General features: G+C 44.2%; 1 protein-coding gene across 1 annotated transcript in view; it reads left to right on the forward strand.

Moving 5' to 3' along the window:
• The window catches only part of LOC136872598 (E3 ubiquitin-protein ligase TRIM45), a 362,766-nt gene that overhangs the window by 272,115 nt on the left and 73,729 nt on the right, over window positions 1–16,922 (forward strand). The window contains exon 7 of the mRNA XM_068227494.1: window positions 7,936–8,134. Within this exon, the coding sequence (XP_068083595.1) occupies window positions 7,936–8,134 (199 nt within the window). The remainder of the gene's footprint in view (window positions 1–7,935; window positions 8,135–16,922) is intronic.

The following is a 16,922-nucleotide window of genomic DNA, read 5'->3' on the forward strand; positions in this document are numbered from 1 at the left end:
ATATTTCATATTTTGATTTATACATTTAGTACTTTCCGCCCGGTGTAGTGGTTAGTGTGATTAGCTGCCACCCACGGAGGTCCGGGTTCGATTCCCGGCTCTGCCACGAAATTTGAAAAGTGGTACGAGGGCTGGAACGGGGTCCACTCAGCCTCGGTAGGTCAGGTGAGTAGAGGTGGGTTCGATTCCCACCTCAGCCATCCTGGAAGTGCTTTTCCGAGGTTTCCCACTTCTCCTCCAGGCAAATGCCGGGATGGTACCTAACTTAAGGCCACGCCCGCTTCCTTCCCTCATCCTTGTCTCTCCATTCCCATCTTCCCATCCCCCACCGAGGCCCCTGCTCAGCATAGCAGCTGAGGCCGTCTGAGCGAGGTACTGGTCATTCTCCCCAGTTGTATTCCCGACCCAATGTCTCGCGCTCCTGGACACTGCCCTTGTGGCGGTAGAGATGGGATCCCTCGCTGAATCCGAAGGAAAAACCAACCCTGGAGGGTAAACAGATTAAGAAAGAAATTTTCAACGTTTTGAAATCAGACATTTCATATTTTGATTTGTACATTTAGTATTTTGTAACGCTCGTACACTTCTAATTTAGCGTTTTACAGCGTTCTGAAGAAAAATATAGAATATAAATTATTTGTGATTTATAGGTAATAATATTGTTAGTGTGATTAACTGCCATCCTCGGAGGCTCTGCCACGAAATTTGAAAAGTGGTATGAGGTCTACAACGGGGCCCATTCAGCCTCGGTAGGTGAACTGAGTAGAGGGGGTTCGATTCCCACCTCAGTCATCCTCGAAGTGGTATTCCGTGGTTTCCCACTTCTCCTCCAAGCAAATGCCGGTATGTTAACTAACTTGAGGCCCTCACAAAGCCCCTGTTCATCACAGCAGCTGAGGCCGCCTGGGCGAGGTACAGGTCCACCTCCTCAGTTTCATTCCCCGACCCAAAGTTCAATGCTCCAGGACACTGCCCTTGAGGCGGTAGAGGAGGGTTCCCTCGCTGAGTCCGAGGGAAAAACCAACCCTAGAGGGTAAATGGATTAAGAAGAAAAGAAGAAGAAGAAATACACATCCGTTTATCGTTTCAGGGTTCGATTTCACATCTGTCATTGAGCAGAAACAAGATGTCAGTTTTTCATCCTGAAAGCATTATACTTGTCGAAAGGTGGACTGCTTCATCGTGCACATTTAAATAGCATTTACAGTTCATTTTATGTATTAAAAGTAGTCACTTACTTACTTCATCATCATCATCATCTGTTTACCCTCCAGGTTCGGTTTTTCCCCCGGACTTAGCGAGGGATCCCACCTCTACCGCCGCAAGGGCAGTGTCCTGGAGCTTCAGACTCTTGGTCGGGGGATACAACTGGGGAGTATGACCAGTACCTCGCCCAGGCGGCCTCACCTGCTATGCTGAACAGGGGCCTTGTGGAGGGATGGGAAGATTGGAAGGGATAGGCAAAGAGGAGGGAAGGAAGCGGCCGTGGCCTTAACTTAGGTACCATCCCGGCATTCGCCTAGAGGAGAAGTGGGAAACCACGGAAAACCACTTCCAGGATGGCTGAGGTGGGAATCGAACCTCCCGAGGCTGAGTGGACCCCGTTCCAGCCCTCGTACCACATTTCAAATTTCGTGGCAGAGCCGGGAATCGAACCCGGACCTCCGGGGGTGGCAGCTAATCACGCTAACCACTACACCACAGAGGCGGACAACACTTACTTACTTACTAAATGCATTCGTAGAATCTTCAGCCCGATGTCTGGCTGTATCCCCTACAGCTACCTCATCATACGTGACGTAGATAACCTACACATCAGAGAAAAGGTGTGTCAGGGAAATGAATAATTATGTACATTTTCTCGTTGCTTTCCTCACTGAGCTAGAAGATATAACTGCAGGATATTTCTACCGAAACCCACACACCAACTGACCAGGTAAGCGACACCTCTACACCATTCATTTACTGCCCATCGGCCAACGGATTGTCAGATTGTAGAAAAGGAATCGGCAGCTCTGAATGGAGGGATACCATCGAACTTCAAGGAAATGTCATACCCGTAAGGGCTATCCATGCACGCAGCCAGAACGGATCCCGCTGCAGGCACTGCAGAGAGCCTGAAACGCTAACACGCACGTTCTAGGCACTTGTCCGAATGGAAATCTACGGAATGCGCGCCGCCACAGAATTAGGAGCAGAATCAGTGGCGTATACCGAGGGCTACCAAGGCTATCGGTGAAGCCCAAACATCAAATGAGACAATGGAAATCTTAAAGAACATTATAATGTAGGCATGTGCCACATTGCTCCATTTACAAAACTCGAAAGCAATGAGAAAAAACGTCACTCGTATTTCTGAGTGCAAGGCATCGGAGACCGACATTGAAGCCCTGACGGTAAGTCACGCTCCCCTCGACTCACCTAGCGCGGCTTGCTGCTGTGTACCACATCGGTGAGAGGAGTCAGGGGACCGAGGGGATAGGTGTGCAAAGCTTCGGTCCATCAGATCGCCACTGCTGACCAAGGAGAGAGAGAGAGAGCAAACATGCTTTCCTTGTCATAAATATTTCCTCACCTCATACTTCTGACTTAATTTTATAGATAACAGAGTGCTGGTATTTCACTCCCGTCTACTTCTACATCTTTGTAGGAAGGCACTGCAATGTCTGCTGTTATAGGAGTAACATAATTTTCTTTTTTTACGTAGATCTGCTAAAATGAAATGTAATCTTTCAGGTTTAGTATTCTCTTCTGTTGTTTGGAATCGAACCCGTGACCCTGGGTCGGACACCACCACTGATCTACCGAGAAAGCTAATAAACCAGTGAACGACGTGTACGGCCACTTGTAACGCTGTAAAATTCCACATGTTCATTTGATAATAATAATAATAATAATAATAATAATAATAATAATAATAATAATAATAATAATAATAATAATAATAATAATAATAATAATGTGGTGCATAGCCTCTGGAAAGGCTTAGTGGTGACCCAATGAAGATGAAATGAATGGCGAAGACGTCATAAGCACCCAGTTCCGAAGCGAGGGGAATTAAGAGTACGAGGAGGTTGATTCCGAGAATTGAACCGGGGCCATTGGACCAAAGGCAAACATTCTACCCATTTAGCCATAAAGACGGACTTCAGTTTGTTAAACCCGAAGCTACCATTTCCACTGATCAGGTGTTGAGTTTTAGCAGTGGCAGAGGCCAAGGCAGTAAGTTTTGAAACAGCATCGACAACACAGCAGGCTACTCCGGTGGCTCAAAGCACTTAAGACTTGACGTTCACTAAACCATCATCATCATCATCATCATCATCATCATCTGTTTACCCTCCAGGTTCGGTTTTTCCCTCGGACTGAGCGAGGGATCCCACCTCTACCGCCTCAAGGGCAGTGTCCTGGAGCTTCAGACTCTTGGTCGGGGGATACAACTGGGGAGTATGACCAGTACCTCGCCCAGGCGGCCTCACCTGCTATGCTGAACAGGGGCCTTGTGGAGGGATGGGAAGATTGGAAGGGATAGGCAAGGAAGAGGGAAGGAAGCGGCCGTGGCCTTAAGTTAGGTACCATCCCGGCATTCGCCTGGAGGAGAAGTGGGAAACCACGGAAAACCACTTCCAGGATGGCTGAGGTGGGAATCGAACCCACCTCTACTCAGTTGACCTCCCGAGGCTGAGTGGACCCCGTTCCAGCCCTCGTACCACTTTTCAAATTTCGTGGCAGAGCCGGGAATCGAACCCGGACCTCCGGGGGTGGCAGCTAATCACGCTAACCACTACACCACAGAGGCGGCGTTCACTAAACCAACTGTCGAAAAGGAGTAACCTAAGTGTAGTGGTAGCCCATGTCTTGATCGCAGCATACGCCACTGAGCAGGATAGCTGTTTCACTTGCTGAAAACAATTTTGAAATCTTCCAGGAGGTTCACTGCATCGCTGACAATGGGAGCACAAAACGAATCGAAATTCTAGCAACTGACAAGAAGAGCAAGTTAGGGTTCATCATTGATACAGCTATAATTACGTTTTGAAATTGGTTCAGAACAGCCGCAGTTCCTTGACCAAGAAAAGAGAGATATCTGCGAACCTGCAATGGAATACTTTAAGATAAATTATTGTTACCGGACTAATAATTGTCGGCCGTGGAACAATTCCAAAATCATTTTTAATTTTTTGTAGATTTGTTTGTCCATCAGCAGGCAGCTAGACAATGATGAGACCATTCTTGCTTTGAAAGGAGCCATCCATATCTTGAGAAACCATCGGTATGGTCTATGAGTAAACACATTATCCGTAATCTGGAAAATTATCAATTTAAGGACCAAAATATTTATTGTTCTACGTTTTACGTTCATCATTACTAATGTTCAGTATGGGAATTTGTAATGCATTATAGTTATAATCTTTTGTCTTCAACAGTTTTGTCTTATGGTAGTCTGGAATGGCAGAAAGAAGTTCAAAAAATAGGGAATGATGTTACTATCGTCCCTCATTCATTCTTCCAGTAACGGCGATTGGGAATTAGAAGTGGTGGAGAGGTGGGAGTGGGAGGGGGATATACAGACAACAAAAAGTACCCGGGATTCTGGGATATGGCGTGGGGGGGGGGGGGGGGAGGGATATAAATCAAAACCGAAAAGAAAAAAAAAAGAGCCACGAAGTGGTCAGCTTTTTTGATAGTCTTTGAGCGAATTTCGACAGAGAGGTAAAAGTTGACAGTTTACCTACATAAGTGCGGTAATAATAGTTTTTTTTGAGATTTTGATTCAATACTATACAATAAAACTTTCACCAAATGAACGATAGTACACACACATTACAATTAAATAGAAGTACGGCGTGATTTAAACTGTACCGGGCGGTACACCTCCGCGCCGCTAATTCAAACCTTGCGCCAGTTGAAACTCCTCTACTGGAGGAAGCCTGAACTTTAACTACAGTGCTAATTCTCTAGTTTCTCAGAAGATGTCCCTACTTGTAAATTTTGAAGTGTTCTGAACTGTGTCGTTTTCGATGTATTTTTGTTTTGCCTGTAGTAAGAAGTGTGAACATTCTCTCCTAGATGGCACTACTGAAGGACTACAATGGTGCACCCTAGTGCGAAGTGAAAGAACTGTTTTTTTTTTTTTTTTTTTTTTTTTGGAGAAATTTTGTGTTCAAAAGTTTGTTCTTTGTTAAATTTCTTTCAGTCATTGTTTAGGTTGGCTGTATAACCCTGCTCTTTCCCCTTGTTTTGAATTTACCAATCCCGAATTTCTCTAATTAATTTTCCACCAATAATGTGTTTCTTCTTCATCTGGTGTAGGGGCTTTCGTTGTTAGCCAATAAAATGATTGTGGGCGGGTGTTATCATTCCTGAAAGGTCTTGAATGTTCCACGAGGGTATATAAACTGCTGATTTTCGGGTCTCTGCGCCACTTCAGTAACACCTATCGTTGTGTAAATTATGTAGCAGGGGGCGGGAAGCGCCTCTTTCTTCGGGCAGCAGTTCAACCACCAGGTAATGGCCGTCTTATAACTTATTTTCTTGCCAGCTCAGCAGTTTAACTCTCGGGGCGGGTTCGAAAGCTTCTACCATGTAACTTTCCTCTAAAATGTAAAAGACTCTTGATTTAAATTCTGCCTCTGTAACTACAAATTGGGATAGAGAGTGCCTAACCCTCTCGAGCTCCCTTTCATATTGTTTTGAGGTGACTACGTTTTCTCGACCATTTTTCTTCGTTTCGTAATGTAATAGTTTTCCTATCGTGTCACCTCTTTAGTATGGGATTAGCCCTTGCATAAGCGGCCTAAGGCCAAATTAGGTTTTAATTAAGTATATTCGGAGTGCCAGTTACGCCTCCACTCAAGTTTGTATTTTGGGGCCTTGTAATTTTCCTGTTTATTTACTAAATCGGCCTCAGTAGGTTGGGTATTTTTACCCCTGTGTTTATGTCCTTAGAGGACAGCTTGAAGGTAGAATTTGGTGTGGCCTTTGATAGGCTGGAACTTTGAGAGCGGGTTGCTCTTCCAAAAAAAATTGTTTCTGTGTAATTGGGAGCAAGTGCTCTTGAGCATGATTGGGGTCTTCTGCCCCTTGGTTGAATCTTGTATACGAGTAATGTTGGGCTAATTGCTCAAGAATTGTGTGTCTGGCTCTCGGAGCCCAAATCCTGTAACACTGTAATTGTACATTGTCGATTTGTTGCTAGGCTACTGAGTACCTGTTATATTTGTTATTTCTTGATCTTGAAAAGAAAATATAACCTTGTGAAATTTTAAATTAACTTTAATTTCGTAGATTGAGACCTATTCATCCCAGCACCTTCTTTCACCTCTAACTACCACGGATAACTCCGTAACATAAACAATTAAAAATCATTTAGTATTTGACTACACTCTAAGAAACTAACAGACACTAAAGAGACTGCCAGACTGACGAATGTGCGTGGAGAAACATACCAGTATCCATGACCTGAGAAGAATAATATACACCTGCTACCTTTCTTCACAGCACATGTAGGGCCTAACGTCTCCACTACTTGTGTGGCTCTATACAAATCTATTAGCAGCGGCGAACGACAATTTGTGCGCATTTCCGCTAATCGTTTTGTTAATAATTAAAGAAAATAAAGGAGTCCGCCTCTGTGGTGTAGTGGTTAGTGTTATTAACTGCCACCACCAGAGGCCCGGGTTAGATTCCCGGCTCTGCCACGAAATTTGAAAAGTGGTACGAGGTCTGGAACGGGGTCCACTCAGCCTCGGGAGGTCAACTGAGTAACGGTATGTTCGATTCCCACCTCAGCCATGTTGGAAGTGGTTTTCCGTGGTTTCCCACTTCTCCTCCAGGCGAATGTCGGGATGGTACCTAAATTGAGGTCACGGCCGCTTCCTTCCCTCTTTCTTGTCTATCCCTTCCTATTTTCCCATCCCCCCGCAAGGCCCATGTTGAGCATAGGTCGTGAGGCTGCCTGGGCGAGGTACTGGTCATCCTCCCCAGTTGTATCCCCGACCCAGAGTCTGAAGCTCCAGGACACTGCCTTTGAGGCGGTATACGTGGGATCCCTCGCTGAGTCCGAGGGAAAAAGCGACCCTGGAGGGTAAACAAATGAAGAAGAAGAAGAAGTAGGAGGAAATAACTAGCTGATAAGTCAACAGGACTTGTTTAATTTTTTACTAATACCTAAAATTCCTGTTCCAGAGGGCTAAAATGGAATAAAATGTAATTTTTCTCCAAAAATGATGTAGCAACCGCCCCCTCCTCCCCCCCCCTCCCTAATTGCCGCTACTGCATTCTTCAGTTACACTCACATTGTCTAAGCCAAATATTATATACTACTTTTAGCATACACCTAAATATACAGTGCACTGTTAAAACTGCATATTGATACCTCGCCAGAGATGGATCGTACCAAATTTATGTTTCATATTCCGACATTATCACAAGCACAATTTCCAGTAATTGTTAGCATTGCAATAAATTAGACACCTGTTTTAGACCATGATTTCACAGCCAAAATTCTACGAAACCTGAGGTACTGTTTCATGTGATATCTCCTCCCAGGTGTTCCGTGATATACAAATAAATAGACTGCGGTATATCGCAACTTGATTTTAATTTACTTGCTACAGTAGCATTTATTTAAAAATATAAGAACATTTATTTTTTAATTAACGTGCAAACCACACTGTAATCAAGTAAATAAAGTTTTATGTGACTGTTAATCTTTGCAACAGGACCTAGGGTTCTACACAGAACCCGTACCATTGGGGCAAGCCTTTTCATTTCAAATATCGTGTATATATTGAACAATGGTAACAATGGTAACAATGGTCTGATTGTACAAAATTGTATCTACCAATTCTCACACTTTACGCTTTGTGTCTATTTCCAGACTTGTGAGGTGGAAGAAGCTAGGTTATAAACATAGTTTCTGTTTGTTTGCAGGTGCTTAGTCTTGCTGCTCCAATCCTGCGTCGGCTAGAGAACATCCATGCTCCAGGGGGGATCCCCGCAGAGCCCCGCGTGTCCGAGGTGCTACACTTCTTGCCGGGAGAGAGCGCTGGGATGGTGCAGGGCCATCCTCTGTTCGGACTGGTCACCACCCAGACCGTAGCAGCCTCACGCTGTGTGCTCAATACAGACAGTTAGTACAGTTCCTGTGGTAGAACTTCACTATGTGCTGATCACCCGCAATAACAGTATAATGAAGTTTAAATTATCGAAATGTTACTTGGAATTGCTTTTAGAGGAGAGATGTGTTCATTGCGATAGCTGGGGACCCTCCAAACCCGCCCCAAGATGTACTTTTATAACATAATTAAATGTTGCACGTGCCATTGTCCACCTGTTGAACACCTACTAGCACTGCCATTGGCTGACACATTGGGAAATGGCGTCATTCCCAGAAATCGGCCCTCACAGATGCCATTACCAACCCGCACAGAATAAAAACCAAGGAAATAAAAGCTGTAAAAGAAACAATGTGGAATACAGAACAACAATGTTTTGCTATGAAACTCTTGAGTGCCTGATTAATTCAGTTTATCGCAATTATGGGACGTAGAATGCGCTAAGGCTTTTGGTTAAACAACCCTGTCACGTTAGACCACTTGTTTTTGTCACTAGTCAGGACGTGCGCAAACCAATGAAGGAAATACTATCCAGCATACAGGGACTTACGCCTTACGCCTCCATATCCCCTCTGTTTGCCCCAAGCACAATGATTTTGTTACTAGCCGGACCTAACAATGTAGTCCAATGGTGCTCCATACTTCGTAAGTTGGCAGCCTTGTGCATTGCGATGTCACGTCGTCTGCGAGAGACACAAAACAAAGGACAGTCGTACCGCGCTGCAACTGCTGACTACTGGCATTAACGTTGGTTGATCAGTTCATAGTGATGCTTCGCCATTCCTATTACTAATACAGTAGATTCCGTTTAAGTACAAAGTTCAGTGAAACATTTCCCTTTCTCTCTGTGGTAATTTGCCAGGACGTACTTCATTCTGATCAAGCTAGTCTTTTTTTTTTTTTTTTTTTTGCTAGTTGTTTTACGTCGCACCCACTCAGATAGGTCTTACGGCGACGATGGGACAGGAAAGGGCTAGGAGTGGGAAGGAAGCGGCCGTGGCCTTAATTAAGGTACAGCCCCAGCATTTGCCTGGTGTGAAAATGGGAAACCACGGAAAACCATTTTCAGGGCTGCCGACAGTGGGGTTCGAACCTACTATCTCCCGAATACTGGATACTGGCCGCACTTAAGCGACTGCAGCTATCGAGCTCGGTCAAGCTAGTCTAATCGGATAACTGTTAACTTGCAAATACACATCCTGAAAATAAGAAGTATGTTCAGAGTTCAGAGCTTGATCTGGAACTAATTTTATTTACTAGTTTTTGTTCCTTACTAAGTTCATTACTTGGTCCTGAGGTTTTATTAAAATGTAGAAACCTTTATACTTACAAGATTAACATGAGCTCCCTGGATAAAATGTAAGTAGGATTCTCACGCGAAAACTTCACCTATAATCCAAGAGAACGCTACAGACATTTACAATATACCACCATTACAGGCAAACCCACTCGTACACAGCAACTAAATACAAAATTATTGTACTTCTCGCTTGGCTCTGTGTTCATGTTGGGCAACCTAAATACCGTGTGAGTTCACTGCGCCTGACTTTTTCTGTTGTTAGGCATCTCATCGAGCGTCACTGGTGGTGTGATGGTCGATTCTCCCTTCGTCCTTAACCACTTAATGCACCATCACCTTTGCAAAAACATGTGTGCGACAGGTATCTACACAATGCATCAAACTCCCATACGGTTATGTAAAATAACGTGCCAGTTATAAGCTCTCAGTAGAGTATGAAATTCACGTTAAAAACGATGGCACACTGATAGAAAGCGTGTGTGAAGTTGTGAAGCGGAAGTAGTTGTCCATCTAGTACGCTTTTCGGCAAACTGCTGGCTGGAGTCGCCGTGGTGTCATAGATTAAGTGCGGTGCTGCTAATACAACTGCGGATGTTAGGTGGGTTCGAATTGAACTTAATTCCGACAATTTTATTCGCATATTGTACTTTGAGAGTCATCCACAAGGCCTCTGTATCCTAATACCCTCACGTCATAGCTTATTTATTTATTTATATAGCGAAGAAGTGATCAACACTGCTAGACTACACCAAATGTCAGGCTAGTGCACTCTGAACACGCATTCTGCATGCTATTCATCGAATGTGACACGAATGGCCTTATATTTGATCCTCAGAGATCAAAATGTGAATAAAAATATTTGCCAGTCGATGGATTCAAACCCATTTACCAATAACACATGCATCAGCACCTCTGCGCATAGTCCATTACACCGCGGTGACTGTTGCCTCCTGCTTATCACAAAGGGTATTTGGTTTAAAAGTACTTCCCACTTCACAAACTCGCACACGTTTTCTATCAGTATGCAACCTCTTGACCGCCTCTGTGGTGTAGTGGTTAGCGTGATTAGCTGCCACCCCCGGAGGCCCGGGTTCGATTCCCGGCTCTGCCACGAAATTTGAAAAGTGGTACGAGGGCTGGAACGGGGTCCACTCAGCCTCGGGAGGTCAACTGAGTAGAGGTGGGTTCGATTCCCACCTCAGCCATCCTGGAAGTGGTTTTCCGTGGTTTCCCACTTCTCCTCCAGGCGAATGCCGGGATGGTACCTAACTTAAGGCCACGGCCGCTTCCTTCCCTCTTCCTTGCCTATCCCTTCCAATCTTCCCATCCCTCCACAAGGCCCCTGTTCAGCATAGCAGGTGAGGCCACCTGGGCGAGGTACTGGTCATACTCCCCAGTTGTATCCCCCGACCAAGTGTCTGAAGCTCCAGGACACTGCCCTTGAGGCGGTAGAGGTGGGATCCCTCGCTCAGTCCGAGGGAAAAACCGAACCTGGAGGGTAAACAGATGATGATGATGATGATGCTATCTCTTTTAGCGTTAATTTCATATCCAATCGAAAGCTTACAATTGGCACGTACTTTTTACATAACCATATGCCAGTTTGATGCATTGTGTAAATAATACCTGTCGCATACATGTTTTTGCAAAAGTCTTGCTGTGATGACGCAGTAAGTGCTTTAAAGGTGATTCGATTGGTATACGGCAAAGGGAAATCGGCCTTCATAGCACTGGCGTTCGCTGGAAAGCCTGACAACAGAAAAAGTCAGGCGCTGCGGTCTTATCCGGTATTTTTCCGCGTTCATCGAAAAATATACTCTACACGTGCCATCAATGAATCACTCCCAAACACTTTATACATGCCGAAATCCAAAAGTGAAATAAATAATTTTATTACAATTGATTTCAGAAATTGGTCCGCCTCTGTGGTGTAGTGGTTAGTGTGATTAGCTGCCACCCCCGGAGGCCCGGGTTCGATTCCCGGCTCTGCCACGAAATTTGAAAAGTGGCATGAGGGCTGGAACGGGGTCCACTCAGCCTCGGGATGTCAACTGAGTAGAGGTGGGTTCGATTCCCACCTCAGCCATCCTGGAAGTGGTTTTCCGTGGTTTCCCACTTCTCCTCCAGGCGAATGCCGGGATGGTACCTAACATAAGGCCACGGCCGCTTCCTTCCCTCTTCCTTGCCTATCCCTTCCAATCTTCCCATCCCTCCACAAGGCCCCTGTTCAGCATAGCAGGTGAGGCCGCCTGGGCGAGGTACTGGTCATTCTCCCCAGTTGTATCCCCGACCAAGAGTCTGAAGCTCCAGGACACTGCCCTTGAGGCGGTAGAGGTGGGATCCCTCGCTGTGTCCGAGGGAAAAGCCGACCCTGGAGGGTAAACAGATGATGATGATGATGATGATTTCAGAAATTGGCTATTTTTATTAGCAAGTCTATATCAAAGTGGCTATTCTGTTTTTCTTGTAGTCTCTGGTGTGTGGCACTGTGTTATGTAGCTATTAGGCTGGGAATCTCGAGCGAATCAACAACAACAACAACTATCATCTCACCCCCCCAAGAGTCCGACTCGTTGGCTGAATGGTCAGCGTACTGGCCTTCGGTTCAGAGGGTCCCGGGTTCGATTCCCGGCCGGGTCGGGGATTTTAACCTTAATTGGTTAATTCCAATGGTCCGGGGGCTGGGTGTTTGTGCTGTCCCCAACATCCCTGCAACTCACACACCACACATAACACTATCCTCCACCACAATAACACGCAGTTACCTACACATGGCAGATGCCGCCCACCCTCGTCGGAGGGTCTGCCTTACAAAGGCTGCACTCGGCTAGCAATAGCCACACGAAATTATTATTATTACCTCCCCAAGAGAAGGAAGCTCATAGGGCATGCGTCAACCAAGTGACTTGATTTTTGCTAGGGTATTTCTCTTTCGCGCCGGCAAAGAAGCCGCAAGCGTAGTCTACGATAAACATCACCGAAACTCGGTTTGAGCGATAGGTCTGTTTAAAGAGCTGGGTGGTTTCGCATACCACATTAAAGTTACTCAGCGTCTAACAGAAAAGGATGAGCGAGCCCGATTACAGTATGCTATTGCAGCTGACTGTTGTCCATAACGTGTAAGTATCGGTGGCGGTTGTGGTGGTGGTGATTACTGTTTTAAGAGGAAGTAAAACTAGGCAACCATTCTCTATATCAGAGGGAAAAAATGGAAGGAGTCCCACACTTCGAGAAATGAAGGTATCGGTCAAAGAAAGAAAAGGACTACGAAGGGCGTGAAAATGAAAGACTCCTAGGCCTCAACTAATACCGTCGGGGTCGGTAAATAACAAGAGTTGCTCAAGGGAGGTCGGATAGGACAGATAAAAGACAGAAGTGGAAACAATGCTAGGACTCAGCTAAGGGCCCCGTGGTCGCCAACATACGCTCCCAAGTTGCGAGTCCCTGGAGCTCCTTTTAGTCGCTTCTTACGACAGGCAGGGGATACCGTGGGTGTTATTCTGCTTCCCCCACCCACAGGGGGTACATATGAGTATCCAGATGGCTTCTGCAATGCATGGTTTTCAGATTAAAGCTGTATATGTTATTACTCTTTTAAGCAGTAAGCCTTGAGAAGAGATCTGAATTCGATGTATATAAGAACCAGAGTACCATGGAACACACCCCTAGCAATAGTCTTCAACAAAGTTTGAAGTACGCAATACTGAATACATCCATCCCCTCCAAACAAGATTGGTGACAGGAAGGACATCCGGCTATGTAAAATTACAAACTTGCTTTGCTTTGCTTATGTATTCACTCTTATCAGATAATCTATCTACGAACGGCATAGGCCTACGTGGGGCATCTGACATAGGGTTTCTGCAATGTATTGTCCTTTTATTAATGAAAATTTAATGACTATTTGGAAACGGGTTGCCTGTTGAGCATGCACATTAATACTATACATCAGACAATTCCAGGAAGGCATCAAATTCATCTATTTGAATCCTTTATATGTTCCTTCCGCCCTTCTTTTCTTTATTTCTGTAGTGTTTCATATCTGTCCGTAGTACGAATTTTAATATACCTCAATATCTGTGGTACCGTACCCTACGCTGAATTTCTCATCACGTTTTCGTTTCAGCAGTGAAAGATGCGGCACCTAACTAATAAATTGGCAAATAAGTTGAAAGTTGAGTATCTGCGATAATACCTCGCGCCTGATAGTATGAGTGATGGAACCAATCTATGTAAAATCGTTGTAACTCTAAAAGAAATCGCGCGGTGCTGTGTCGGAGCACGGTTACAAGTTTGAACGTAAAATACATATCGTACATCAGGATAGCAATTGTCGAGTTAAGGTACCTAGTTAGTGCGGGTTTCAAATGTTAGTTCTGTTCGGCTCCATGACTAAATGGTTAGCATGCTGGCCTTTGGTTCAGTGGATCCCGGGTTGATTTCCGGCCGGGTCGGGGATTTTAACCTTCATTGGTTAATTCCGATGGCTCGGGGACTGGGTATGTGTGTCGTCTTTATCTTAAAAATCTTCATAGGTAGGGCACCATCCTCATCGACGCGCAGGTCGCCTATACGGCGTACATTGGAAAGACCTGCACCAGGCCTCTTCGGGGGTCACACGCCATTAAATTATTAATTCAAAACATTTATAGATCGTCAAGACAATGAGTTCCGAGTCATCCATCATTTGGGCATTAGATGTACTCGGCTGGAGCTCCATTAGCACGGAACTCACCTATTGACGTTCGGCCGCCTTAATTTTGCGACGCTCCGGATAAGCCTTCAGATGCTCGACATAGGTTATTTTGGACTTTCTGGAATTCTGAAAAGCCACTCTGTTGTTTCAAAAGCGTTTTTGATCATTTTGAATTCATTTATGGTCCATGCATCGAGACATTTTACGAAGAAATACACTTTTGGCACTTCTTCGCACACCAGTTTTATTAAATGTTCACTATTTGATTTGATTTTTGTCATATGCGTATAGAACGCACTGAGACGAATCCGAGGATACCATACATGACATGCTACCACGCCGGAATCCGATGCTACACTAATTGTTAGCCGCGCGGAACGGAAATTTTAGCAGCTCAAGATGGCAACGATATTGGATCACCCGATGACTTCATGCGGAATTCAGACTATTATTGAGAGATACTCTGGTTCTTCCTAACATGAGATATTGAACACTGTCGATGTGCGTGTTGTCTAGAAATTATTTCGAGTTTAAAACTTCCATGTTTTTGTACCACTCACCGGCCCAAGTACTCTTTTGAAACAATAGGCGCATTCTACGATAAAATAAAATTCAAGGACAATCTATTTCAATAGATCGCAGTAGTGGCACCCGGGAATTAGAAGTGGGGAGCTCAGAAATGTATAGAAAACAAAATGGGGAATATAATGGGGGTAGACAACAAAATTGAAACAAAATAGGTACAAAATAGTAAGTTTTTAATGCTCTCTGAGCGAATTTCAACAAAGAAGTAAAGATTGACAGTTTACCCACTTAACTGCGGTAATAATTTTTTTGAGATTTTTATTCAGTACTATACAATAAAACTTTCACCAAAGGAACAATTGCATATGTGTACAACTAAGGTTTTGTGCCATCAGATACTAATCGCGCTTCCACACGCTGCCACGCGAGTCACCACTACTTGCTGTGGCGATGAAAAATCGGTTAGCTGCGCCGAATGATATTTTGTGCGTATTTCTGATAAGTATTCTTTTAATATTTAAAGACATTAAAGGAAAGAAGGAGGTAATTGATAACAGGGTTTGTATAAATTGATTTTTAATAATTTCTAGTTAGGCGGCTAAAATGGAATAATAATATATTTTTTTCTCCACAAAGTGGGGTGGGGGACTGCCCCCCTCCCCCCCCCTAATCGCCGCTACTGATTGATCGTTTTGCTTGCAAGTCAGACTACATGTCGATAGAGGAGGAAGAAAGAAAGAAAGAAATAAAGAAAGAAAGAAAGAAAGAAAGAAAGAAAGAAAGAAAGAAAGAAAGAGTGCTTTCTACCTGTATTAACAGAGATGGATGAGAAGTCCTGTCTGTTTTAATTACTGCATTAACTACTCATGGGGGAATCACCATTAATATAAGGCCAGATCTTCTTTGGTGTATTCACATAAACGGGGTTGTGAATAAAGATTACAGATCTCTTCATATGGTTATGACGGCATTTAGGGGTTGTGATAAGGATGTGAAGGAGAGGGCGTGTAAGTCACTGGTCATCATCATATTCTGAAGGCTAAGCCTTGTCGCCACAGCCGTATAGGTCTATCTTGAGCCAGTCTTTTCAACTCAGTGTACGTCTTACACTCTGGGTCGTCCTCTTCCCGGCAGCTCTTTCTTCAGTGATATTAACACACGCCGCAGAATGTGACCAATAAATTTTCCGTTTTCTGTTTCAATTACCAGATTCTGTTTTTCTCCTCTCTCTCGAAGGACTTCGGTATTGCTCTTCATTTCAGTCCAACTTACCCTCTGCATTCTCCTACAGATCCACATTTCAGTTGCATGTAGTCTTTTATTTTCCTGCTCTCCTGGTGTCCAGCTTTCGCAACCGTACAAAAAACACGCTCCATACAAAGGGTTTTTCATAGGCCTGAGTTTTAGGTTTCCTAGGTAGCAAAACTGTTTCACTTGTTCAATTTCATCACGGCCAATTTTGATGTGTGTTATCTTGGATTTACATATAGTCGTGGTTTTTGTTTCCCTTGAATTAATTCTGAGGTTCCATTCGTCTAAATTTTCTGCTAGTATGTTGATCATTTTCTGCATACTTCTGCCTGTTCTCTCAGTATGGCAATATCGTTACCACTGTTTTCCTTACATGACTGTGATGGCTTCTTCGATGAACATATTCGAAATATAAGGAGAGAGTGGACATCCTTGCCTAACTCCTATTCTTATGTTAGCATCTCTCTTTGTCCCATTAATTTCAAAATCAGTGTTTTGCATTCTGTATAAATTTAGTATGAGGCGTCTATCCTTCCAATCAATTCCTGCTTGTTTCATGGCAAGGAAAAGCTAATAAAATGAAAACTAATCAGTTAGCAGACGCTCTTCATGACAGTGCAAAAAAGGAGGAAATAAAGAATTTTATAATTGAGGCTACTGAAGCAGTGCTGGTAAGGAGACAGTTACAGCCGAGGAAGCCATAGATGACTCGTGAAGTCACTGGTAAGATCACTTCTTCTCGTTTTTTTTTTTTTTTCAGTGTAGGGGACCCCTCACCATGATTACTTGCTATAAGAACTAGACAAAAATCCGAAGGAAAAAGCATGATTTGTTTTTGATGATTTCCACTAAATGAGCAGTGTTGCGAAAATATTGCGAACTTTGGTTTGGGAAGACTTGGGAGTAAGGAGACGAGCTGCTCGACTAAGCGGTGTGTTCCGAGCTGTCAGTGGAGAGATGGCGTGGAATGATATTACCGGTAGTTGACGAATAAGCTTGAGCGAAGCTTCTAAAAGTAGGACAGATAATA

Source organism: Anabrus simplex, chromosome 4 (genome assembly GCF_040414725.1).
Source record: "Anabrus simplex isolate iqAnaSimp1 chromosome 4, ASM4041472v1, whole genome shotgun sequence".
NCBI classification, from domain to species: domain Eukaryota; kingdom Metazoa; phylum Arthropoda; class Insecta; order Orthoptera; family Tettigoniidae; genus Anabrus; species Anabrus simplex.